Here is a 27,922-nt window from a genome sequence, read left to right as displayed (position 1 = left end):
AAAAGTGGTACGTATGTCTCTTAGTACAGGACATTAAGTGAAGTTTGTAAAGTGGATGAAAGAAGCTATGTAAGTGCAAGAATTTCCATTCAGTGTTTCTGTGTAGGAAAGAGTAAAATATGTGAGGAAATGAACTTTTTAAAAAAGCTCTTATGAGTTTATTCCTAAATATTTTTAAAAATCTGTTTCTAGTAGTTTGTGATTGTCATTTGGGAGTGGTGAAGCTACATTTAAATAATTGTGAAATGTTGACTGTGTTTTATGTTTGTGTTTTTTTTAATGTGGTCCATATTTGTTCAAAACTATTGCAATTGATTCCGTGAAGGAGGCAAAAAAAATAAAACAAAAATCCAGTAACTGTTTTGGGAAATGAGACAGGCACACTTGCACCAATTCATCAGCCAAAGAACATATAATGGCTTTGCACTGGGAAAGATTAAAAAAAATCTTTTGCAGTCCATAGTGATCTCATGTTGTAGTTTCATTTTACAATGCTGCTCAACTTTTTCTAGAGATACTGATACTGAAGTATTACATGACTCAGCCATTCCCCTGGGATTTCCAATGCAATCAGCAGGCCGGATCAGGAAAGGTATATAAGAAACTGATACATATTTAAATGTCAACATTATTCCACCCTCTTGCATGACTGACTGGCAGAGATTTCATTTTGAGGGCTGGATGAAATGGGATTATGTCGATTTTTTACAAAGACACTGCAGTTTGTAGGCAAAACTCCCACTGAAGTCAGTGTAAGTAGATGGAGTGCAGGGTTGGTCCCATAACTGGAGAGTGGAGCTGCCTGCATATGCAGCTAGTTCCAGGGGCATTACCCCTCATTCAAACACTGTGCGTGTGTGTAACGCACTGCTGCAGGAGTCAGACAAAGGGGATTTAAAAGGAAAGCGGCTCCGGCCCTTCTGCAAGCACGTAGCCTTGCTTGAGCCCAAGGCGCCCGACACCTGAAGCAGGAGCAGCAGTGAGCTTCCTTTGTGCGGCGGCGGCTGCTGCGCTGTGGCTGAAAGTAGGTCCGGCATTCCCAGGTCCAGAGTGGTATCCGCCACCGCGTCGCAGCCCCCTCCCCAAAAAAAAGGAGGAGGAGGAGGGCGAAGAAAATAGTCCCATTGGAATGCGACAGCGGCTGCGGGAGGCGCCTCTTCCCCGGGGGACGCGGCCCGCTTGTGCAGAGCGGCCCGGCCGCGCGCTCGCCTTTGTCGGGGGCGCGGCGGGTTTTGAGCGGGCGCAGGCACCCGGAGGAGGGCGCTGCGTTGGGGCGCCGGGCCGGGGGCGGGGCGGGGGGCGTGTATCCCTGCGCCGCCGCTGTGCGGGGAGGCCGGAGTTGGCGTGGGGATCGCAGCCGCTCGGGCACGGCGGCGGCATGGAGGGGAGCCTGGGCTCGGCGGGTGCCACGGGGCCAGGCGCCTGCTAGAGGCAGACAGCGAGGGGCGGGGAGGACCTGCAGCTGCTCCCCCCCCCCCCCCCCGGCCTGGAAGTATGACCTGGCAGCGGAGGTGCTGCTGCTGCTCTCGCTCTCCCCCGCCGCCGCGCCCCCGCCGGTGAGCCGAGCCGAGCCGAGGCGGAAGATGGGGCCCGTGCTGCGGAGCCTACTTCTCTGCAGTTTCTGCGCCCTGATGCGAGGTGAGCGGCCACGGGGGGGGAAAGTTGCGGGGGCCGCTGCGAGTGGCCATGTTCTCGGGGCGGGGGGGAGGCCGGACCCAGCCGCCGGGGCGGGGGAGAGGGGCCCAGGGGAAGGGGCAGCGCTCTTCGCAGTGCCATGGAGCCAGCCTTTCTCTCTGGACTAACTTCCCGCAGGCGAGCCCTGCAGGGGCCGGGGAGTGCCGTGCACGGCCTTTTACCTCTCTCCCCCCCCCCCCCCCAGGCGCTTTTAGGGAAAGTCACCTGGTGCGGGATGTGCGTGTGGGTGGGTGGTTGGACTTATTTTTGTTTATCCTGTGTGCTGAGGAGTACACACACACAGAGCAAACTTCAAATAAGATCGGGGTTTGTAGTCGTCAGTGCACGTCAGTCTAGGATGCGAGGCAGACCCTTTGGGAGACGTTTCAGTGAGCAGAGCATTAAAATGTTGTGGTGGGTTGGCTGGTTTGTTGTTGTTTGCACCCCCCCCCCCTTATCCACTCCTTAGTGGAAATGCTGAGATATAATTGAAGTTCTGTACGCTTCACTGGAAAAAAGTGTATATAATAATCATGTATTTTACATGCACCAGAATACGTGCACAGTAATCTGTATTGGGTCTCTCCTGGGACTTGAGAGAAGTTTGTTTTTTTTAGAGGACTGATTGTAAAGAATGTTGATATATAGAATGAATGAATGTTGATATGCTTTTCAAATAAGGGATTCAAAATAGCTACCAAATGGCACTCATTGTTCACTATAATATAAAATTTAATATTCTCTTCCCTCGTTTTCCTGTATTGCAGAGAACAGAAAGATAACGGAAGGTTTTGTATTCTGTATATTTGATTACTGTAACCATTTCTACTTGTTTACAATCTTTTTTTGGGGGAGGAGACCTATGTTTGTATCTGTCACATAACTGTTTTCCTGTAGTTAATGAGGGAAGGGATTCTTTAATATATCAGAAAAAGGAATCCCATTCTAAATTAAAAATTGGCTTGCAGCCATTAATTTATTTTGATGAGAGGTTGGCTGAATCAAGATAAGAGCTTGGGGGAAGGGGATTTGTGTTGTAGGAAGAGCATGAGCCAGTTGATCACTGCTCTGGAAGAGGAAAGATTCCCCTCACCCCTCTATCCATGCATCTGTTTGCCATATTGTATCCTCTTGGAGAAATATATTTATTTAAATAGGCTGTGTAACATTTCATACCCTACTTGAGTCTGTAAAGTTCAGTTTAAGTAACTGATTCTCAGACATGGAGGAAAAATAATGTATTTGGAGCAGTACGCTTTATAACTGTACATTTTCCCAATAAAACTCATCTAGTACTGTAATTGTTGTTTTAAACTAGATACTCTTCTCCCCCCCCCCTTAAGTTGCAATTGGCGCATGAGTACACAAGTCAGTGGGATATTGGCACCATGACTGTCATATTTCCAAATCAATCAGCTTGTAGTTGTATATTCTTTGCAAGTGGTAACAGAACTACTGATGTAGGAAACTTTGAAAGATTCCATTTATAAACCATTCTGGATTGTCATTTTTTCTCTCTTCATCTTTTACTGAAGATATTTGCATCAAAGCAGCATCTTTACTTCTTCAGAGTTCATCTGCTCCTGCTGTTTGTTTTCCCCACCTGAAATCAGAATCTTCTGTCTGTGACATTGCAGTAATTTCCATGGCAGTTAATTGTTACATCAGGTAGGAGTAAGCAGCAGGAGCAGCTGAACTTTGAAGGGACTAAGATGGTACTTTTATGCATGTGTCTTTGGTAATAAAGAATGTACATGATTTGCGAGGAGAACTGGATCTGAAGAGATGTGTTCAATTTTCAGGTGTCAGCAGCCCTTTAGTGAGGCAAAGGTGACAATGTCCACAAATAATATTGTCAGACAGTGTTTTTACACAAGAAAAGGTGAAGGGTTTTGTGTATATGTTTGCTACTTGGCTTGTGAATTTGGTTCTGTGCAGAGTGCCAAGTGGACAGTAATGGAGAGTGAAGCCTCTCCTTTATATGTAGGAATGGGACTGGAGTACATTCTTCTTTTGCCACGTTAATTTGCAGCGTTCTGTCTTCTAAGAGTGGCATCTAAATGGGGTTGCCAATTTTGAAGCTGATCTTTGATTTGGATACTTGTCCATCATAAACTGAGCATAGCACAAAGATTACCCAATAACCAGGTGACAGTAGGAATCTTTGATAATTCATTTACCAGTCTCATCTGGATTAGCGCCAGTAAATGCAAGATCCAATTAATTAGGACACTATACCTTGATGATTGGGGCTTGGGGAAAAATATACCAGGCACATACTAGCCAGAGGTTTATACACAATATGTGGGGTCTCTCTGGTTGTGAAACCCTGTTGAGAAGCCTGGTCCCACTAATAGCTCTAGGGAAAATGCTGGTATTCGTGAGGTGGAGATGAACCTGAATCCTGCCAAAAGACTCCATTTTTTATGTTGGCCTCTGACCTATTATGCTGCAGTGGTGTGAGGGAGAGCAAACCACTGTCTCAGAACCTCCTGATTACTGATGTGGCGGTCACTGCTAATGTACACTTCCAGCTTCTAGTTTTATTTTTGGGATTGGGTCTTCCTCTTATCTGAGTATCAGCAATGCTTGCTGTTGCTGCTGCTTGGAGCTTTCCTGAGTGCACAGAGGTGTGAGGATGACCTAATACATGTCAGTTTCACTGTGGTCCATGGTATTTTTAATAATAGTGAAACTGATCAGAATCTTGTTAGATACTCTGTTCTTACTTGGAAGAGTAGTGGTGGGCCATAGGACCTGTTTGTTATCTAAAAAATGTCACCACATAGGTTTACATTTGCAAAGTTAAAAAAAACGTAAGTGCTAGAAACTTAACTTCTCTTTTACAAAAGAACAGGTTAGATTCTGCAGGAATTGATGTCTTACCTCTTTCTCCCCTCTGGGGAGAATTTCCTAATTGTCACTGGTTAGTGAGTGATTTACTCTTGTCAATCCTGCTCATGCAAGGAGTTCATCAAGAATTGATTGACTCGAAAGGTTATAAATTATATTTATTCACACTTATCACAACATTGTGTTGGACAGTTCTGCAACTGTAGTATATTCAGGATGAGTTCTTGAAGAAGTGGAAATGCTGGTTGGATAATTTTATTTTGACAAACCACTAATGTGCTCAAAAGGCTTGTTTATACAATGGTACCACTAGACATTTTTTTTTTTAAGTCCTCTGTTTTCATTTTGAAAAGCTAACAGGTTCCAGGCTCCCTGGGAGATGAAGGATGCCGCTCAGGCAACATGCTTAATACTAGGGAGCAGAAATGGGGGGGGGGGGGAGGGAGGGAGGGAAGAGGCATACTCTGTTTTGTTCTGAAACAACTAGGTGGGTCTTGTAGCAGCATTGAGGAGCAGCAAATAAGAGCTCCATTGAATTTCAGATAAAGGGTTTCTTGAGACCTGGAGCCCACAGTGCTGGAGATCAGATCGTAGGTCCTCCTCCAAGTTATCACAATATATTCTCCCCGTCCCTCAATCCCCATATGTATAAACTATATACCCTTTTAAATTGGCTGTCTTTCATTCCACAGAGATTAGTCTAGCATTGTGCATAGTTTGCCCTTTTGTCAGAAGCTGGGAATGGGTGACAGGAGAGGGATCGCTTGAGGATTACCTGCTCTGTTCATTCCCTCTGGGGCACCTGGCAATGGCCACTGTCAGCAGACAGGAAACTGGGCTGTAGGGACCTTTGCTCTGACCCAGTATGGCCGTTCTTATGTTCTTGTCATGAGAGATGTATGAAACCAGTATGATCTAAGGTTTGGAAAATGCTATATTTAATACAGTAATTTGCACAGTTGTATTTCACAGTAATTTCCACAGATCCCTCACCACCATTAAATCACCACTTGAAGAATTTTAAAATAAAATAGTAGAAAGATAATTGTAGCAGAGTTTAATGTGGCTGAAGGAAAATATAAAGTAGCATTCTGCCAAAGTGTGTTTAAATGTGATGGAGAGTGCTGGTATTTCTTTTTGGATATAGTTGTGATTTACTTTGCCATTGGTTCATGAAGGGGATGCGGTACTTGTATCTTCCTTTTACTGTAAAGCTATGCGACTGAAGAATTTCTTGGAATTACCACGTCTTACAGAAATATTGTTCAGAGTGACATTATTTTTCAGACTATGAGCAGTCCGGTGGCACCTTAGAGAGTAACAAATATATCATGAGCTTTCGTGGATAAAACCCAACTCATCTGTTGAAGTGGGTTTTACCACAAAAGCTCAAGATACAATATATTTCTTAGTCTCTAAGGTACCATAGGACTACTTGTTGTTTTTAAAGTTAAAACTAACATGGCTACCTTGTGAGATGAATTTTCAGGTTTCCCTCCTCCCTTACTTCCCAGTAAGTGGTCTCTGCTATTCACTTGTTAAGTTTTAGTTGGAAGTGTGAATTTGACTGCAGGGATAGCAGGTTGGGCTGGGGGGATTTGTTGCAGTTGTGCACATTTTTCAGCTAGAAGATAGCAGCTCAGTCAGGAAGTTCCTCTGCATGAGTTCCTATTTGCATGCCTCTGGGAATCAAAGAATTTCCACCCTTTCAGACAAGTATTTCCACGCTTATGGTAATATTGCATCCCAGATGTGCCTGTTTTAAACAATCCACCTCTGTGCACTCATTGCTATACTTATTTCTTGATTTGAAATCAAGTGTGTGTGTGTGTGTGTGTGTGTGTGTGTGTGTGTGTGTACGGACAGACACACACTCCTCTCACCATCCATCTTCTCTGGCAGTCAGTCTTTAGAATTCAACACTGTCCTCTTTGTCTGCAGCATATTCATTCTCATTAGCTTCTTGGCAAATGTTAATAACGTGGGTTGGCTTGCTGATGGGTTGTTCTCCAAGACAGTTCAGTTTCTCATACATGGGAGAGATGACTTTGGAATGACACCAGAAATTCAGTTATCCTCAGCTTTTTTGTACAGGACCACTTCCAGTTTGGCAGACTGCCTTGATACCTTTATATACAGAGGTATGCTGCGCCTGAGCAGACTGGTAGTTCTAGGTCCTGTCAGGAGGCCCTCAGCAACTTTGGGCAGCTTAAAGGATTCCACCAATACAGATCTCATAAACTGTGCTACATTCTATGCTACCATCCATTTCTGTGAAGTAGCACATTGGGGCATATTTTAATACATCTCTTTTTGCTGAAAATAAAAATACTGGTAAGGGATTTCCTGTAACCACAGATGTTTACCTCATGGATGCCTGATGGATAGAGCTTATTATGAAAAGGAAGAAAGCTGCTGTTAACATCAGGCAGACAATACTTGTTCGTCTGAAGCCCAGCTAAGCCATTTGTCCCAGCCATTGACTTAGTATTTGGAGCACAACCTGGATGATTGTTGGGTGAAGGATGCGAGGCTTTGTACAAGTGTGGCATGGATGATAATCCAGTTGTCATGTTACTTACTTCTCTTTTGAGCCAACTGCATACAAGCATTATTGGGATTTTCTCTGTTCTTTATCTGGTTATTGTTAATGGGTAAAAAGAGTATTTGCTCTCCTCTTAAAAATGAATATATTTACACAACCTATTCCACATGTTAATCAGTTTAACCAGAGTTGCATAATTACTTGCTAGTATGAATAAAGATGTAAAATAGTTCTGTGACAGTACAATTTTCCAGGTGTAGGGAGGGGAAAGCATTGCATCTGTAATTATATAAATGTTGGGTGATGATTGCCTTAAAAATTAAATGTTTTTCCTATTTATACTTGGCAGGCAAATTAACACACTTATAAAGACTTAATTTAACTATCCAAATGTTTTTGTAGTTTATAAATATTTATGGAAAGGAATTCACAGTGTGAAAAGATTAGCTACTTGCTCCAAGTGGGCAGTACTCAGTTTGACTAAAATGGTGGTATTTGCATTAGAAATTAGCTTGTTGTAATTGTTTTCTCCTTTCTGTTATGTCCTTGTGTGTAGTTGCTTACTTAATCAATCACCATAAAAAGAAAAACAATTTAACTACTGTTTAATATAAGGCTGTACATTTCTAATCAGTTGACAGGACCCCTAAATAACTCTGAAATGGAGTCAAATGTACAAATCTGATGGTGAAGTGGGAATACTATATCATTTCCCCCCTTCCCCCACTGGATTAATAATATGCATCTGGGATTATCCCATTTAAACTGTAGTTTAGTGGACAGCATTCTTTTAGTTAAAGTTTCTGTATTAATTTTGGGAGAATTCCCCAGAGTTTTAACATTATTTTAATATTCAGTGATTCCGATGTGCTAATAATGGATGCTTTATATGTGGGTATGGAAAATGGTTTTGCAAAGGTTTTTTTTTTTTTTGTTACAGGATTACATTGCCCAAATTGAATTACTCTGTATTACAATGAAATCAGTGTAACAGAAATGACAGTATTGTTTTAATTCTGGTTTATTAGGGCCATGTGTCAGTCCTGTGTGTCAAATTTGAAAATTAATCATCTCTGAGAGAGAAGAGAAGGGAAATCTAGTCTTACTCAACTAACTACATGAATAATTCTGTCACTTAGCCAAACTATTTTTACTACTATTCTAATAGAAATGTGAATTAATAAAAGGAAACATTATTTTCCCTTTCAGCCTTTTCCTCTCATTGGTCTCTGCCAAAAACAAACAAAAAGGCTGGGGGATGTTGCTTCATATTACTATTTTTTACTTTAGGTTGCTTTCTAGCAACAAACTTTTTCCCGAGCTGCCTTCACTTCTTAAATATTAAAGATATTTGACAAAAAATATTCAGAGGGAGTGCAATGCATTTGCTTGAAGTCTTGGCCATTGTTAGCCAGTTTCCAGAACTTGTCTGCATGTAAAAAGAAGCAAAAACTTATGATTATTCTGAATTTCAGCTTCTCTCGCTGTATAGCTAGAACAGCAATGAATAAAGAAATTTGTACTCAAAATTATTTAGTTCATTGTGGAAATTCCAAAATTCTCTTGTACTATAATGGTGTAATGGAGAAAATAACATGCAGTGTTCAGCAAAGGAATGTAGCGCACAGTTTAACTGGGAAGTCTTGTATTTACTTTATGATATCGATGTGGAAAAGCAGTGATGTTATAAGGCAGCAGCTGAACTAAGGCTTAATACTCATCCTATATACCATGAACAAAAACTTATAAATAGATGGGATATTTAAAAATCACAAAACTGGGTTTGAACTGAAGTGATTAACCTGAAAAGAAACAGATGGGAGTTTGGTATTTTATAACACTGATTTTATAGGTTTGTTTATCTGTTAATTTTGTCACACATCTTGTCATACATGATGTGTAAGCTGATTTGTATGTTCTGCAGTGGAAATACAGTTGGATCTGTGTTACATTACTTGATCAATAATTTAAAAAAAAAATCTGCTATTAATCATAACCACCTCCAAAATCTGTGTCTATTCATTTGGAGTAGAAATTCCATTTCTTAAGGTCAACCCATAGAAAATTTAATGTTTTTGGGGCACTGAAATGTAATCTTTGGATTGGTAATTTATAGTTTTGAGTTAAACTTGGACCGTGTGCATTTTGTTTTAACAGTGTTTTGTTAATCTACATGCCCATCTGACATGACCTTCAGGCTCCCAGTAAGTGGTCAAAGATAATCCTTCTGTGCTGCACGGAAAATATGTAACTGCACAAAAATTAAGAGTTGTGAAGCTATGAAAATGCATTTTAGTCATAATGGAAATCCAGTCTTTTCATTCTCAGCATTCAGTGTGGTACATGAGGCAACAAAATTCGCTGTGCACTAAGTTTAACTGGGAAGTACTCTGAAATGAAGTAACTTTGGATCATTGAGTGATTCATACTTTGTTTTCATCACTATTGAAGAGAATGCTTTAGTTGCAGAGAATTGAGGCTGACAATGTGATGACAATGTAATACTATTAAAACTCGGTACTTTCTCCTTCAGCAAAAGTAAGTTTGTCTTGCCATGGTCCAGTCTGTGCTGTCAAGTCAGTGACATCTTTCTCTTCTGGAAAGAATAGCCCAATATCTGGGTTGGACATGCTAATTTCCTAATTGATAGCTCAGGACAGTGTCTGTCAAAATCTGAAGGATTCTGGTGGTTTCTTTGCATTTGTGAAGACAAACTGTAAAGTCTTCTAATGTGTCTACCCTTAGCATTTATCCTAAGCATGCCAGGATAAGTCATTGAAAGTGTTAGCAAAGGGAGAGAACTAAAAATTGAGATAAACTTGCTTTTTTGTTCACGATTCAAATCTTGTAAGCATTTCCCCTTCTTGTGAGTATGAGAGAGGAGTTAATGGCAAGGGAAACCCATATCATCACAGAGCAGTCTATAAAAGCACAAATCCATTGGTGGGTCTTAAATGAAATGCATTGATTTACAGCTTCATGAAAGATGAGCTGTGGATTTTCAATCACTTCCTTTCCGGCAAAAAGCTAGTATAGGAAACAGTGAAGCCATCAGGCAGTAGGTATAATGATTTGCATTGATGTGATCGGACCACTATTTTTACCAATCGTCAGAAGGCTCCAGACAGGCAGGTTGCAAAACAATATGCCCATGAAATGTAGAAATCTCCAACTACTGGCTGTAACACCACAAACATTGCTTTTTTGCACATTAGCAAAAGCAAGTGTTCATCAAGTTGAATTGCTGAGTAGCTGCTGCTGTTTGAGTTCTGAAAGCAGTTCTTCTTGGACATCTTGTGCCATGTCTTTAATAAAGCACGGAAAAGTGTTTTGAACAAAAGCATGCTTTTCAGTGCAATAGCTTCTTCCCATCCTATGTCCCAACCCCCCCCCCCCCAAACAAATCCTATATCAGTTACACAGAGAAAAGGATTTTTTTGCAATAGTTTTCTCTACTGCTGTCTAATTCAAATGAGTACCATATAAAAAGCTTGAAGGGCATTTCCTATTGATGCTGCTAGTTTGAGTAATCAGGTCTGGTGTATTTATTCAAAGTGTCAGGTTTTTGCTGGGGGAAAAAATCCTCAGAGTTATCATTTGCTGATGGATGCCTGATTTCTAAAAGTCACACCAACTTGAAAGGCTTGATACTCTAATCACCCACCCCTTCAGAACCCACTACAAGTTGTGTTTTTGAATCAGTCTGTGTAAAACTGTGAGTCATGCTTGTAGTCAGATTTCATCTGAAGTATAATTCGATTAATTTACATCACTTTGTGAAAAGGACATCTTTCTGAATCATTCCTGAGCTCCCATAAAGCATGAACAACCTCTGCAATGTAGTTGTGTTGGACACAGCAGTGCCTTCGTGATTATTCTTGACACATCTGGGCTGTCTCTACATTGGCAAGATTTTGCGCAAAAGCAATTGCAGAGTTGGAGCGGGGGCGAGAGGAGCAGGACTGACCCAGCCATATGTAGATCTCAGGGTGCTGTGTCCCCCTCCTCCCCCCGCAAAGCATGAGTGAGTCCAGCCTGGGGATTCTATTGTGCCCCCTCCACGCTCTCGAGTAGTTACGAACTGGCTGGCTGGTAGACACACTCATGCAGCCTGAGTACATCTAGCAGCCAGGCAGTTTGAAACTACAAACTGATACATCTAGTAATAATAAAATGTATCTAATGAGAAAATACCAGACATGTTATATGTCTGGTATTTTCTCAGTTTGTTTTTATGTTTATATTTTTCGGGTGCAAAAAAAGTACTGAAAAAAAGGGTTCCAACTAAAGTAAAAAGTTTGGGAAACCCATGTCTAACCAGCTTTCTGTCTCTTACACTCCATTTATCCAATCCATATTCTTTAACTTGATGACAAGAATATTGTGGGTGACTGTATCAAAAGCTTTGCTAAAGCTGGCACTGGGGGCTTTGGGAGGACCAGAAACAACTTATTTGAATATTCATCATTTGATTAATGAATATGCAAATGAATGTTACCAGTCCTCCAAAAGGTCGTGAATGGATTTACTGGTCCCCGTGTCAAAAAGTTTGGGAACCCTGGTATAGCCGATTAACAGATAAGCAAACGCTCATAGATTAATGTTACAGACTACATGCATTTCCCTTCCCTCCCTGCCAGTAAATTTTTTAGCAGGCTGGCATTTTCTAATTAGGTAAGTTTTATTATTATTATTATTAGGTGTTTCAGTCCGTAGCTGCAAACTGCTTGGCTGGTAGATGAGCTCATGCTGCATGAGTGTGTCTACCAGCCAGGCAGTTTGCAACTACTTGAGGGATGGTATGGGGGGGGGGGGGGAGGGAGGGCAAAATGGAATCCCTGGGGCTGGACTCACTCGTGTGCCTGGGTCTGCATGTGCCCAGGTCAGTCCCACTTCCCGCCGTCCAATTGCCGGCCCACGCTTCTCTTCCCAATCTCCCCTGGCCAGCCTGCTGCCCCCATCCAGCCCTGCTTCCAGTGGCTGGTTCTCCAGTCCTCCTCCTCCCAATCTCCCCCCCAGCCAGCCTCCCCCCCCCCCCCCCCCCCCGGGTCCAGCCCTGCTTCTGCAGCCCGCCAACCCCGATCTCCACCGGACAGCCCTGCTGCCCCCAACCCTGCTTTCACCAGCCTCCCCCCAGCATCTGTGCCAGACAGCCCCACTGCCCCCAACCCTGCTGCAGCCCTCAATCTCTGCCGGACAGCCCCGCTGCCCCCAACCCTGCTTCCCGACGGCTGGTTTCCCCCCCACACCCATCTCCTCCCAGCCCACCCCTCCCCACTCTCATCCCGGCAGCCATGCTGAGGCCTGTTTTTTTTTTTTTTTTTTTTTCGTAGCCCGGTAGCGGGCTGCAGCCCATAGTTTGGGAAAAGCTGCTGTAGAGGAAACTTAAAGTTGTAGGTTAGTCTACAATTTTCTAAGTTGATAGTAATGATATAACGACATGCACACGAATATATTTGGAAGGCCAACCTCAGTGTCTAGCTTGCCATTTTATGTTTCTTCATCACAATGGTACCTGAGCTACCACAGAGAAGGCTAGTTGTGTTTTGTGATAGCATTGTGAAAAGGAATTTTGTTTGTGGTGTTTCTCCCTTTTTAAATAACGGTTCTTACTAATTTTACTTGAAGCATAAATAATCAAGATGTCATGTGATACTGGTGGTTGAGTATAATTAAATGGATATGTTACATTTTAAAATCTCTGTTTTCATGATTCTTGCCTTCCAATAGATTTATTCATGGGTTACTTATGAAAGTTATACTGACTGCAGAAAGTGTGTGGTAGGCATGCCAAAAAAACAAAAAACCCCAAAAACCCAAACCCACAATATTTGATCAGGTAACTGAACATGGGAAGGTGGGCCTTAGTTTGAAAGAAGACTTCACACAGTTTCTATAGCCCTGGTTTTCCCCTTCACTTTAGTAGTAATTAACATTTTATATGAGATCTTGTATTCCAAGCTGCTTCAAAGTATGTACCGTTAGTAAGGAACATACTTTAGATTGGAAAGCAGCAGCAGGTGAGCAAATCGTGCACAGCACGCTTACCTCAGTTTCCCCTTCACATACTGATTAAACTCTGCTCTCGTAGGAAAAGGTGTCCATGTGATCTTTAGTGAATATATTGAGACCTGTTTTTTTTAATCATCTTATTTGAATTACACACACCATAGGATAGTATGTTAGTAATTTATCTCCTTTGCGAGGGCTGAGAGAGTCTTGCTGAGATTTTAAACTGTGTCTTCAGGTTATCTAGTTAACTTCCAAAGGCTTCCTTTTTTGGGGATAATTGAATTGGCTCTTTTATATACCATTTCTGTGAAACTACTAATGCCTTAAATTGTAATAGCCTGACTTATGCTAATGTGTGTCATTTTTTTTCCTCCACCTAAAGCTACCCCGCTGCTGCTGTATGCAAACCGGCGTGATCTGCGATTGGTGGATGCTGCAAATGGAAAAGAGAACGCTACAGTTGTAGTGGGTGGTTTGGAAGATGCAGCTGCAGTGGACTTTGTGTTTGTCCAGGGGTTGATATACTGGAGTGATGTGAGCGAAGAAGCTATTAAACGAACAGAATTTAACAGAACTGGGAGTGTACAGAATGTGGTCATTTCTGGGCTTTTGTCACCTGATGGGTTGGCATGCGATTGGCTGGGAGAGAAACTATACTGGACGGATTCTGAAACAAATCGGATTGAGGTTTCCAATTTAGACGGATCTTTGAGAAAAGTTTTATTTTGGCAAGAATTGGATCAGCCCAGAGCAATAGCCTTAGATCCTGCAAGAGGGTAAGTCTTTGGTTTTGGGGGGGGTGTGGTTTTTTTAAAATTTTTGGCATGTCCTGTTTATCAGTTATTGAAATTCATTTAACAATGTACTTTTTGAAGATATCTGCATGTTTCTAGTTATGCTGTGACCTTTAAATATGGTACTGCCCTAAACCAGTTTGCATACCAGATGATGGTCTAGGGTTTCTTGCACTTGCTGTGAGATGTGAAATAATTGGCAGTATTGCTGATTTGTTTTTTGTGTATGTGTAAGGGGGCTTGTTGAACATCAGATGTGCAAGCAAACTATGTGAGAAGAAACTAGTCTTTTTGTAATAGCAGTGCAGGGGATGCTAATTCACTCGTCTCTTAATATGTGAAAACAGATGCAGTTTTGTTTGTAAAGCCAACATCTGCCTATGGAGCTGCTGTGCTCTGAATAACTTTTTTTTTTTTTGGTGTTTGCTCAGCATTTCTATTATGATCTAGTGTAAATGTTGTACTACATGAGGAAAAAACAAACTAATAATGTTCAGGAAGAGGTTTCAGCCCTCAGTTAGAAAATACATTTATTACAAGCATCTGACCCTAGTGCTTTTGGGAAATTCTGTTATAATAAAAACAATGATACTGTACAACTGGTTTAGGGTAGGCATAGTATAAGCTTTCTTCTCCTTAACTCTGATTTCAAGGTCTGGTAGTGGAACTTAGTTGTGACTTGCAGTACTCTCTGGTTATTCTCTTCTGAGGGCCTCTCCTAAATGGCTGCTATCAAGCATGCTAAATTCAGTGACAGGTTTGGGATGTACAGCACCTTTAGGACCCAGGGGGTGCCGGATTATCAGATATGCCGGACTATCGGAAGGGGGGGCTATGAGGAGTCGGGGGTGGGGAGGATGCTGTTTCAGCAGCGGCTGAATCAGGGACGCCTGCAGCAGAGCAGCTGGAGTGCTGCCGGGTTGGTCCGGTAGCGCCGACCCTTGGTGCTGCGAGACCAACCTGGCAGCACCCCAGCTGCTCTTGGGGACACCTGGGGCAGAGCAGCTGTGGGGGCTGCCGGGTTGGTCCCTCAGGTCCCGTAGCGCTGCCCCTCGGCGCTATCTGGCGGCACTCCAGCTGCTCTGCCTTCAGCTTCCCTGATTGAGCAGCTAAATTGGGGAAGCTGGGGGCAGAGCAGCTCCAATGGTCCGGCTGCCCGGAGCACTTCCGGGTTCCTGATAGTGCCGGACCATTAGATGCCGGACCAATGGAGTTTTACTGTAGATGAATATCTACTGAAGTTTAGGACAAGACCATGAAATGCATGGTGGCTTGTGATGTTCTTTTTAATGCTGATGGTCTCCAGAAGGGAAAGACTGGTGCAGTAACCTAGTGGCTCACTTTACACCAACATTTGTTTTCTTAAAAATTGAATATAGTCCACAGTGCAGAGTAGCTTACAAATAAAGTGTGTTTTAATTTAATTTGATTGAGCAAGAAAGTTCACCTGTATCTGCAATAGTAAGACAACTGTCAGAGAGGAGAGTGCTTTTGTTTTATTATACTGGTCATAAGTCAAAATTTTTCTCCTGATCATTAAGCACAAGGATGGAAACATGAAAAGTATGAAAATTATTTTTTCTGTTTCAGTAACACTTCTTTATTAGGGATGTTAACAATTAAGTAATAGGGTAACAATATGACCATTGAAAATCTCAGCAATTACTCGGTTATCTGTGCTGTGGGCGCTGCAGTATAAAGCTTAGCTTAGCTTTATACTGTAGAGCCCATAGCAAAGCCTCCCTGGAAATGGGACTGCCAGCCCCCTGCCTACTCCACTACTGGGGAGGAGGCTTCACTGTCAGCTTTGCTGCTGCAATGAAGCCTCTTCCCCAGGAGCAGAGTGGGCAGCCCTTGTCTGCCCAGCTCCTGGGGAGGAGGCTTCGCTGAGTGTAACCAGCACTGTTAACCAATAAGCATCCACTTATCAAGTAAATAGTCGCTTATACGCAAACATCCCTGTTATTGATGGCTGCATAGATAGATGTGTGCTGTCTGGGAGTTTTATATTGGTGCCCATTGGCTCTGTGTGGAACCTACAATGAAGCAGCCTAATAGTAAAAACTAGAACTTGAGAAACAAACCCTGTCACTCTTCTTATGCTCAGTTGTTCCTTATTTCAGTTTTATAAAGTAAAATGTCTTGGCAACTAAATAAGGTTTAATGAGAAAATATAGTGACCATTTTCAGAAAAGTCTAATCTAAAAGGGATGTAAAATCCTGCTAAAAATGTTAACCAGTTAAACTATATGTTTAATCAGTCTGCGGTGCAGTGGGCCCAGCCTGGCCAAATATAGCCCCCTGGGTGGGGGGGGGGTCTGCTCAGGACAGGCTAGGTTCTGGTTAGCCGGTTACCAGGATAAGCTTGCCAATAAGGCAGTGCTTACTGGATAACCAGCTACCCCTCTACATCATTAATCTATCTAGTATAAAATAAGGATGTTAAAGACTAGTCAACTATCCGATACGCAGATAGTCAACTAGTTGATTTCTCTCCCCCGCCCCTTGCTGCCTCAATCAGATAGTGGCAGCAAAATGGGGAGGGAGAAGGAGGGAAGAGGTTACATCAAGGGCAGTGCCGCAGCTGATCCCAGGCTCCGTGCCACATTTCTGTGGAACCCAGGATCAGCTGACACTGGGTTCCGCGTGGAATTTCAAATGGCTAGTGCAACATGGAGCCTGGGGTCAGCGGGGGACTCAAAGTCCCCCTCTGACCCCAGCCTCCATGAGTTTGCTTTGGCTTTGAAATGCACAAGAACCCCCATTGGAGACTCGTGTACATTTCAAAGCAGGCACGCCATGTGCAGTCCAGAGTCAGCAGGACTTCCCGCTGGTCCCAGGCTGCACTCAGTGTTCCGCATTGCTCCTTTGAAATGTACAAGAGCCCTTGCTGGGGCTCTTCTACAAAGGAGGAATGCAGAAGTGATTATTGAGGAGTCGATGGAAATTCCATTGACTACTTGACTAGTAAATTAACCACTATTTAACATCTTTAGTATAAAGTGGCATGTGTAAGAAGTCCCCGATGTTAGCTGAGTTGGTTGTGAAAACCTTTAAAAGGTGTTGATACATTTGATGTAGAAATACAAAAGTACTGAATTGAATGTGTGTGCACCATTAAAGCAGTTTAATTTTATTTAGATGTTGCATCATGACTTCTTGGCAGTGCCCCATTAAATTGTAACATGACTTTTGAGTTTTCTAACCACAGTTTTCAAAACAAATTTCCCTTATCCCCAGTTGCACTAGTTTTTCAGGCCTTCGAGAACTTTGGAATGGCTCTCGTATTGTTGTCAGCCAGGAAGTTGCCCCAAACAGTGTTGGCCAATCTGCGGAATGGAATGCTCTCATAGGGAATGTTGCTCTAGTGGAGATAGTGGGAAAATAAATGGATGGGGTAATCATCACTATCACTGCCAAAACCTCCTAGCTTTATGTATCATTATTGGTAGATTATGCATGGGGAACCAAGTATAATTTTTTTTTTTGGTTGGCATTTTTATATACAGAAAGCCAGCGTAACTTAAAATGCATAGAGGTATTTCTAGCCAACTGTGTAGACATATGGCCTAAGCTTCAGGTTTTAATTTTCTGCGCTGCAGTTGATTATTTGACAGTTATTTTCCTGGCAGTGGAATAAACTCTGTATGTGTGGTTCAGTGGGAGGGGAAAGGGATGCTATAGTCAATTGAAGTCACTGAGAGTTTTCATTACTGTTTTAGAAGACGGTTCAACCAAGTCCCAATCCCCTTTTTCGGGACTGTTTTGTCAACCTACAACTGAAGCTGTTCTTAATAGTGGTGCAGCTGATGAAAATGCATAAACAGACATTTTCTACAGACAGCTTTATTTATTAGTTTTATGCAAAAAGAAAAAAATCAATGTTAAAGAGTTGGTGATAAAGTCTCGAGGAATGTGCTACCAAGACTAACTAGTTTTTCTCACGTCTGGGTATACTGTGAAGTGAAAAGGAATTTTAAAAGTCTGCTGGAAGGTCTAACTAATGTCCTACATTTCAGTGGTATATTTTTAATTTGGCTAACTCCAGAGTTAAAATAATTGCTAGTAAAAACTCAAGTAAAATTTTATAATCAGTTCACATTGTAATAATTTTCATTTACTGGGTGACATCGCACAGAGTAGTGTACTGTTTTTCATGACAGTGTAGGCTGATTTCCCGATATGTGATGGAGGTAGTTCTTAAGTTTAAACCTTCTCTAAAGAAATGGAATGATTTTTCTCATGCTTCAATTTACATATCATACTCTTCTAGTTATTACATGTCTCTTTTTATTGACCCATATTGTTTGACTACAGTGTCAGTTGCTACACGTGTTATAGATCAGATGCCAGTGTGGAATTGGTGGCATTGACACACACAATCCAGTATTTATTCATTTTAATTAAAAATTGTAATAGCACATTGTAAAACTCATTTGAAAAAGTCTCAACCTGATTTAAATCAATGATGTATTTCAAAATTGAGGGATTTAAATCAATTATTTAAATCATAGTGAATTGGTTATTGGAATCATTCTCTTGCAGAGAAAAGGGCTGTATAAATTTAGTAAGATATCAATGAACAGAGTTCAGAAGTTGGTTCAGTAGAAGATAGTACCTCACCCAACTTGTCTCTCTTGTCCTGGGACCAACACAGCAACACCAGCATTGCCATTTCAATGTAATGCTTGCTCAAGAAGTTAGAACTAAACATGACTGTAGGAGTGATTTTTAGTATGCAGTTTTTGTATGCCATTTGAGGCATTGTATGAGGCTTGTAATTGCTTTAATTAGTCTAATTTTTCTAGTGGAGACTTGGCATACCTATACATTTTTACACACTGTCACCTCAGTGACAGGAGCAAAGTGACTATTGTAAGAAGATACAAGTAAAAAAAAAAAAGTGGACGAAGAGTTCCTTTTTCTGACTTAAATCCACAACCAAAGTAGTGGAGTAAATTATCTAATTTGGAAAAATGGTGCCCTTAATCTGGAATAAGAATATCCACATACAGAGTTCATTAAAGAATACATACATGTGTACACAGGCCCTTCAGCATGAATGTAAATTTATTTGCATGTCTAGTCCCCATAACCTGAATCCTTAGAGTTAAGTATGTATATAACATTTGCATCATTCAGATCTAAAATTTTATTAACATTTTATTTTTTCCCCTTGGTGGCATAACATATTTGAAACTTGAAAACAAAAAAGTGTCTGTTAACAATACAAAGTTATTTAGACTTTCAATACAGTAATAAACTGACCGTTTTTATACACGCAGAAGCCAAGGTTTTCTACAATAAGAGTATGAAGTTAGTGCAAAGTGCATATGAGTAACTGGATGGTGGGAACTACAGGCAGGGGAATTACTGGCACCACCTTCTGCTGCCAACACTCTCTCAGTCATAAGAATATAACATAAGAAGCTTTATATGCTTCTCTCTCTCTCTCACTCGATGTGCCGCAGCCCTGTAAACAGTGACGTCTCTGATGCTTTAGTTAGGCAAAACGGCTAGGTTATCTTAGGAGCACCAGTCCCAGAAGCTCTGATGTGGGAGTGTGGCCTTGTAGAAATGCTTCAGTTTTCTTGTTCAAGTTGAGTATTTCAGAAGTTGGTGTGAGCCGCAACTATTGCGCAGACAATATGCTTGTCAGTTTTGCATTGGTGTCTGTACTGTTCTGATAGTAATGATGTTTAATGAGATACTGGATTTGCCTTTTCACGATAGATGAGCATTTTAAGTGTGAAGCATCTTAGAATTTCAGAGTTCAGAGCATTTTTTCACCCTACTAACAATTAGGAAACTAATTAAAGAAGTACAAAGCATCAACTATAGCCATTTAACACGAAGAAAGTAAAGAACGAGTAACATGTAAATCAAAATCTTGATTTAAATTATTAGGGTAGTCAATTAATTGCAGTTAATGCCTGTGATTGATTGTAATTTTTTTTAATTATGTTTTTTTTTTTAAACATACCCCTGTGCTGGGAAGGAGGCACTGGCAATAGAAGGACCCGTGTCGGGTCTGATGCAGTAACCCAGTCCTCCTCCAGTAAGAGAGAAGAGGAGGTGACTTCCGTCCCAGTTCCTATGGAGAAGTAAGGATCCTGATCCTTTGCCTCTCACACTGGATGGGGCTGGAGCGTATTCCATAGAGAACTAAGGTCTAGGTAAGCTCAGCCTCCCTACACCAGACTCTCCCCCCTGTGCCATATTGGTGCTAAGTCCCTGAGGTAATAGCCACCCAGCTCAGTAAAAGGAGCTGAGCCTGGCCAGCCCAGTAGCAGCAGCAGCAGCAGCAAGACACCTCCATCACTGTCCTCCTCCATAAGTCATTGGTTGCTCCCATCATCACCTCTGTCCTCCTGGGACCCCTACCTGCATTAAAGTTTTAAATTGTTTCATTTCTGAGTGCCATTATGTTAAAAAAAAATCCTACATTTGTAAGTTCAAGTTTCATGATAGAGAGATTGCATTACAGTAGTTGTCTAAGGTGCATTGAAATATTTTTTTCTTCTATTTCTTTTCAACAGAGCAAATATATATAGTAAATAATATAAAACGAGCACCGTTCTACTTTATAGTCTGTATTGTAATTGAAATCTGTATATGAAATGATAGAAAATGTACAAAAATATTTAAATGGTGTTTAACAGTGTGATTAATCATGATTAATTTTTAATTGCATGAGTAATCTTGATTAATTTTAAGGTTTGACAGCACATTTAAATGTAAGAAATCAGTTTAATTTTGTAAATCATTATTTCCTTGAACCCACCAGCAGACCCAGAGTAAGAAGGGTTTTTAAGGGTTGCAGCCTGGGGTCTCCTTACCCTGGGGCCTAGGATACAGCCTGTAAAGCCTCTGTGTTTGGGGTAGCCTTTCCTGGTGTTTGGGGGGGGGGGAGTGAGGAATCAGAAGCCTTCCTTCCTACCCTCCACTGGCTGGAGCCCTGTTATTGGGAGCACTGGGAAGCTCTGACCTCGCAGCTCCTATTGGCTGGAAATCTTGGCCAATGGAAGCAACCAAGGGTTGTGTCTGCAGGTGAGCACAAGGCAGCACGGAGACACCTGGTAGCTGCCCTAGGTAAGTGCCCCAATCACCACCCTAGCTACTCCTAGACCCCACACTGAGCCATGAGCCCCCTCCTGCACCATAACTTGTGGCCAGGCCCTGCATCCCCAGCCCAACCTCCTGCCCTGAGTCTGCTCTCACATTCCAAACCCCTTAGCCCCAGCCTGGAGCCTCCTCATGCACCCCAAACACTTCATCCCTATCCAAGTGCCCACACCTCCAGCTAGAGCCCTCATTTCCCAAACCCTGAGCCCCTTCCCTCCCCCCCCCCCCCGAAATCCCTTGGCCTCATCCCCGCCACAGATTGTCAATGTACAGAATTAATTTTATTATGTGCACTAATATGGAGGTGATGTGTTGCACATCATCTCCATATTGGTGCATATAACAACCATCGTTGCACACTTGGACATAACAAAAATTGGAGGGAACACTGCTTGCAACCAAAACCATTAAGGAGAATTCTAATATAGCTGTGCAGTGGTAAACCAATTCTTCGTGGCTGATGCAAGCACACTACTGCTTGAATTACAAACTATTCAGTTCTCTATTGTAGGCAAAACCACGCTAGAAGTTCGGAGGTCAGCGGTTTCACACTGAATGCTTTGAAAATCTCTATTGAGGGATGTTGGGTCCTAGCCATTGTATAGGTGCGAGAAAACTCATTTTCAAAATTGAAAACAATTTTTTCAGAAGACGTTTTGTGGCATAGGATTTGCAATATGTGAATTTGTATTTGCCTCTGATTTCTAGTCAATTGCCAGAATGTTTATAGGCACTTATGTGCTAAATTCTTAGAAGAAAGAAACCAATTTTATTGTTTGGACTTTGAAGATTGCTTTTTAAAAACTTAACTTAATTTCCCTTATGAAATGCAGAGGGGATGAATATAACTTGCTTTTATAGTTTTAAAAAAATATGATTTTACTAGGAAATTGTACACACAATTATAAATAAGTACAATAATAGTAATGTAATTTAATGCTTCTTTAGACTTTTAACACAAATTCCCTTATTACCTGTTCAAATCTGCACAGAGCCACACATCTCCTCCAAAAAAATGTGCAAGAGTTTGTAAATCCCACTTACTTTGTTTCATGTGGCTATTGGGCTTTGGTTTAAAACGTTTGAAATGTTTTGCATTGAGTACACCTAGTTGCTGTGGTGAAAAGGGTTATATAAATTAATAAAATAACTGTCAACTTAACATAAAAGTTTAATACAAACTTGAGATGTTTACATGCAGTGTTTGCTCAATAACTTAAGTTAAATATTTAAAATGAAATAGTAATTTCTGTTCTGCATAAATTGCCCCTGGTGGTATGCATATGCTCATGTTTTATTCCTGCTTTCAATCCCTACAATTACAACTAATGACTTCCTGCACTATGAAGCCAGATTGCATTTTTAAAATGTATTGGTGAACAATTTTTAACTAACACAATTTAATAAAGGGTACTGTTGGAATTAAGCTGAAGAAATTGCAGAGCTACTGGCATTAATATTTACAAACTCATGGATGACCGGAGAGGTCCTGTAAGACTGGAAACGAGCTAACATAGTGTCTGTCTTTAAAACGGGGGAAAAGGGAGAGCCAGTAAAGAAAGTCAGACTGACTGGTCTATGGATACAGTACCTGGGAAGCTACCCATGTAACACATAAAATGTTCAGTTTGTGAATGCCTGGAGGATGAAAGGGTAATCACTAGAAGTCAGCATGGATTTGCCAAGAAGAAATGCCAAACCAATTTGGTTTCCTTCTTCACCAGGCTAGTTGTTTTGTAGGATGGGGGGAATGTGGAGGTCAAGATACACCTGGACATCAGCATGGCTTTTGACACAGTCCCACATGACATTCTGATAGATAAGATGGAGCAATGTAGGCTTGCCAGAACTGCCATTAAGTGGATACATACTTCTTTAAACAACCACAAACAAAAAGTGTCAAGTTGGGATCCACAGGGTTCTTTTCTGGGTCCATTGTTGTCTTAGCGCCTTGATTCATTACCTGAATGTAAGGGTAGAGAGCATCCTGATCAAGTTTGCAGATGACACAAAGCTTGGGGAGGTTCCTGATACTGAGAAGGTTACAGCTAAAATTTAGAAAGATTTTGATAAATTGGACAACTGGACTAGAGACAGAAAAATGAAAGCCAACAGAGACAAATGCACGGTGCTATTCTAAGGCTACATCTACACTGCAGGCTTCTTGCACAAGAAGCCTTTTGCGCAAGAGTTTCTGCGCAAAAACTTCTTGCGCAAGAAGCACTTCCACACCTCAAAGCGCGTTGCAAGAGTGATGTGCTCTTGCACAAGAGAGTGCCTACAGTGCATGGATGCTTTTGCGCAAGAAAGCTAGAATGGCCATCAGAGCACCTGTATTTTTTCCCTCTGGAGCACCCCCACTTGCCTTTTTGCGCAATACCTGTAGCGCAAAAGGGAGTTACCTATACCGACAAAAGCCCTCTGTTCTGCTGTTTTACTGCTGATTTACTTGCGCATTTGAGGTGTGCACACTCTGCAGTTTTTTGCGCAAAAACCTTGCAGTGTAGACATAGCCTAAGGGAAGAAACCACCCTTCCCCCCCCCCCCCAAAAAGAGAGTATAGTAGATTTAAATTAAATTTCAGAAAAATTGCCTAATGTAGGGGCCATGTCCACTCTAAAAAAGTAAGTAGACCTAACAAGCAATTACTGTGGTGATGGGTGTCCACTCTGCACCTTTATTGGTGGTATGCATCCTCACCATTCTCTCACTGACTTGAGAGATGAGTGATAGTAATGTAGCTGTGTTAGTCTGGTGTAGCTGAAGCAAAATACAGGACTATGTAGCACTTTAAAGACTAACAAGATGGTTTATTTCAGTGGTCCCCAACGCGGTGCCCGTGGGCGCCATGGTGCCCGCCGGGGCATTTGTGTGTGCCCACCGACAACCTGGGCTGGCCCCACCCGTGGCGCACAGGAGGCGCCAGCCCCAGGCGCGCGAAAAGCATCGGCGCCGGGTGTGCAGCGCTTGGGCAGCCCCAGCCCCGGGGCAGATGCAGGCGCTCGGGCGCGTGGCGCCTGAGCGGTGCCAGTGCTGGCCCCAGGAGTGCGGGTCGGGCGGCAGCGCCGGCCCTGGGCCCACGGCACAAGACGCTTGAGCGGCCTCGGCCCCGGGCGCAAGGCGCTTGGGCGGCCCCGGCCCTAGGGCACATGCCGGCACCGGGTGCAAGGGCATCCCAGTCCCTTGGCATGCCCCGGGACACGCGGCCCCACCTCCCGGGCGCCTGGCGCGTGAGTGGCCCCACCTCCCGGGTGCCCGGGAGCCTCTAAAGGTTGGGTGCCACTGGTTTATTAGATGATGAGCTTTCGTTGGCCAGACCCACTTCCTCAGATCAAATAGTGGAAGAAAATAGTCACAACCATATATACTTAGAGACAGTGCTTGGGAGGGCACCCTAAGAGCCTGGGCCGGTGAGGGGCCACCTCGATTAGTGAGTGGGCCAAGAGTGGCCCTCCTTCACCTCAGTGGACCACAAGATTGTCATAACCAAGCTGTCTCCCGTGAAAGGGTTGCTTTGCTAACTACAGTTACGTACCTAAAATTTGTGGGGTGTGCCAATTGAACCGTAGCAGCACTTTAATTGGATGCAGAGGATGTGCGTGGCTCTCACAATGTGGTGTGCAATCAGCATGTACCTCACTTGGACATGCATGTCAGTTTTTTTCCTTCCTGTATGACAAAAGTATGTGGACAAAAACCAGAAGAACCTATGGGCCACACATGGAACCCCAGTGGACTGCAGGTTGCCCACCACAAGCCTGGGCTTTCAGATACACATGCAGCTTCCTTCCTGGATCTCCACTGCACCTCAGACTCTCTGTTCCCTGCTCTCAAGGAGCCTGGCTCTCCCAGCTCCTGCCCCTGCCAGCTCTAACTCCCCACCGCTGTGGGGCAGCTGTACTGATGGCAGTAGGGAGCTCAGATGTCTGGGTGGTCTAAAATTAACTTGGGCAAGTCAGTCTTAGGCCTCCTTCTCTTTGTAAATCATTGTGGCCCAGGTCACCATCTTCCCTTCCTCCTAAAATACATGCACCCTTTAGCAAGGCAAGAGTAGCAGCAAATAGGGATGTCAACAATTGGTTGACTACATGATTAACTGATGAGTCTAGGCTTTGTTTAACAGTCAACTACTCACATTTTCCCCCCTTAAAAGCTGTTTTTCCCTCAGCACCAGCACCCTGTCTAATGTGTGGAAAGAAAAATGATTCTGTAGTAGGTCAGGGGAATTCAGTATGAAAGACACATGCTGAACATCTCATGAAACCAATAAAACATCATTAGAGTTTCTAAGTGTTGTAGATAACGGCTTTCTAATCTAAAAGGTACTGCACCCAACAGGAGGTAGCTCTCTCTTGGATCTTGTGAAGAATTAATCACTGGATTGGAAGTTGATAGCTGTCTATAGGCGCGTGATCATACCCTGATTAGAGTCAATAGGACGAAACAGAACGGTCCATACCAGTCACACACATACTTTGCACTTCAGAAGAGCTAATTGCACAAGACTGTGCAAAATTATGAGTGAAGTTAATGGGAAAACTTTAAATAGAAAAATGGGAAAGAAAATTGGGATGGTCTTGAAGAATTTTAGATGGCCGCAATCAAGAAAGAGGACTGCACTGGCTAAAACTGCGTCTTAGTTTAGTGGTGAAGTGAAGGCAATGATTAGAAATAACAACAATACAACACGTAACCCAGGTAGACTACATATTATGAAATGTGGAAAATTGGTAATAGCAATGCAGAAAAGGAAATGCCACAACCTGAAATTTTGGGAACGTTTTAGGCATTAGTGATTTGGGGTAAAATTGGAAAGCAAAAAGGGAGGAAGGAAAATGAGCGACACATCTGCCTTGCCAGCTTTTTAACACAGCCACAGTTTTCAAACCATTGCATATAGATCAAAAAACTGGTTGATGGCTCCAGTTAACACCTTCCAGCATAACAATACTCTGTTTCTTCTACGCATACAGTTTAACATTTTGACACCTTCAATGATTTTTCTCCCAAAAGGGAAAGAAGAAATAATGGTGGAGGAGGGGGAAGGGCCCCCTGCCCTGATTTCCCACTCCACGTCTCCCTCCCCCTCCCCCCAATACCTGGGTGCTTGGAGTGGGGAGTCCTCTGTGAGAATGGAGGCCTTAGAATGTGGGGGCACATAGAGCCCCTGCCATGGGTTGAATGGAGAGTTTGGGGGGAAGTGGGGGGTAGGGGTGTTCACAGAACTGCTGAAATGGAGAAAATGGGAGGGCCCTGATTTGGAGGAAAGGGGATACATACAAGCAGAGGGGAGTTGCATGCAGTTCCTCAAATAGAGAATTGGAGGGGCACAGAGGGAGCTTGTGAGGGTGGGAATGCAGGGTGAGGAACCCCTGACACGTGCAGTGAACTCAGCTAAGAAGCTGGCCTGATGGAGGCTGGATCCGGGGCCTGCCCCAGGATTTGGGATGGGGGCCGGATGCTGTGGCCAGAAGGGGGTTGGTTCCCAACTGGGGCCTTGTTGGCCAAGCTTAATTTTAACCAAAGTAAAATACTATTTCCAACGCACAAAGGTTTCAACATTGTCTTTATTAATGGCAGGGGTGGGGATCCTTTTTTGAGACGTGGGCCACTGACCCACAGAAAATTCAGTTGGGGGCCACACAAGTGAGAAGCAAAAAAAAAACCCCTCCCCAAACCCCCAGTCCTCACTGATGTGGCCCCCAACTGAACCACCTCACTCCCCTAGTGCTCCAGCCCCAGAGGGTGGGGAAGAGATGAAGTTCAAGGCCTCAGGCCCGATTAACTTTTCTGGGCTTTCAAGATTAGTGGATTTTATGGGTCCCCTAGGCTGGGGGGGGGGGAGAATGAGGGGTTCATTGTGTGGGACAGGTCTGTCAGTGAGTGGGATAGGGATGGGAGTACAGGATCTGGACAAAAGGATGGGTTGCAGGAGAGGCTGAGGGTGTGAGATCTGGGTAGGAGGCAGGGGGCAGGAGTGGTCTGGGGATGTAGGGTGTCTGGCTGGGGGGCAGTGCAGGAGTGGTCTGGGGACAGGGTGTTTGGCTGGGGGGAGGGAGCGGGCTTGGGGGCATGGTGTCTGGCTGGAGAAGGAGCAGGAGTGGATTGGGAGGTGGGGTCTTGGTAGCAGGTTGAGTGAGGGGCCTGGGGTGCAGGGTCTGGGCACGAGGATGTGGGAGGGCTCATATTGGTCCCAGGGCCCCGTGCTGGTCCCAGGGCCCCGTGCTGGTCCCAGGTTTGTCCTCTTGCTGCTCCTCTTAAGAGGAATCTGTCCAATGGATGTGCAGGCAAAGGCTCCAGCCAGTGCGCTGTTGTTCCCCAATCCTGGGAGGGTGAGTGCTACTTCCCCGCATAGTGTGGCTTGCGGCTTTCTCTCCACACTGCCTCTCAGCGCTAGCGTTCCAATCGCACAGGGGAGGAGCGAGGGTGAGGCTCCAGTGCCAGGCAGAGGGGGCCAGGCAGCTCAGGTCACTGCTGCCGGTAGGGTTGCCAGATGGCTGAAAGAAAAATACCGAACCTCCCCCCCTCTCCCCCCCCAAAAAAAACCCACAGGGAAAAAATTTTGTTGAAGGAAAAAGAAAGGGGGGGGGGAGGGGACCAAAGTTGCTGAGGGGGGAAAAAAAAACCCACTCCAAGAACCTGGATCACTGCTAGCGGTTACCAGGTAATTATTTAAAACAACCCCCCCCCCCCAACACGCTTCATGGGGTGGGGGGGAGGGGCGGGGCCGGCCAGGAAGGGAGTGGTGCTGGCCGGGAAGGAGGTGGCCTGGAAACAGCTAAGGGGGGGGGGGGAGCAACGGGGCTGTCTGGAGGAGGTGGGGGGAGCAACGGGAAGCAGGGCTGGTCGTGGGGGGAGGGGTCGGGTGGAACGGGGCTGGCTGCAGGATATTGGGGGGCGGGCCTGGCTGGGAGGAAGG

The 27,922-nt window shown here is 43.6% G+C and overlaps 1 protein-coding gene across 2 annotated transcripts in view; it reads left to right on the top strand.

The window, feature by feature from the left end:
- The first annotated feature begins 1,119 nt into the window (after window positions 1–1,119).
- The window catches only part of LRP6 (LDL receptor related protein 6), a 200,777-nt gene continuing 173,974 nt past the window's right edge, over window positions 1,120–27,922 (top strand). Inside the window, exons 1-2 of one of the 2 annotated variants that reach the window (XM_075901099.2) lie at window positions 1,120–1,638; window positions 13,467–13,860. In XM_075901099.2, coding sequence (XP_075757214.1) covers window positions 1,584–1,638; window positions 13,467–13,860 — 449 coding nt within the window. In that variant the 5' untranslated portion in view covers window positions 1,120–1,583. Of the gene's footprint in view, window positions 1,639–13,466; window positions 13,861–19,904; window positions 20,055–27,922 lie in introns of those variants that run through there. The other variant, XM_075901104.2, reaches the window with a different exon arrangement.

Source organism: Pelodiscus sinensis, chromosome 1 (assembly GCF_052426305.1).
Source record: "Pelodiscus sinensis isolate ZL-2025 chromosome 1, ASM5242630v1, whole genome shotgun sequence".
Classification (NCBI taxonomy): Eukaryota; Metazoa; Chordata; order Testudines; family Trionychidae; genus Pelodiscus; species Pelodiscus sinensis.
This window is presented reverse-complemented; position numbering and strand designations above follow the sequence as displayed.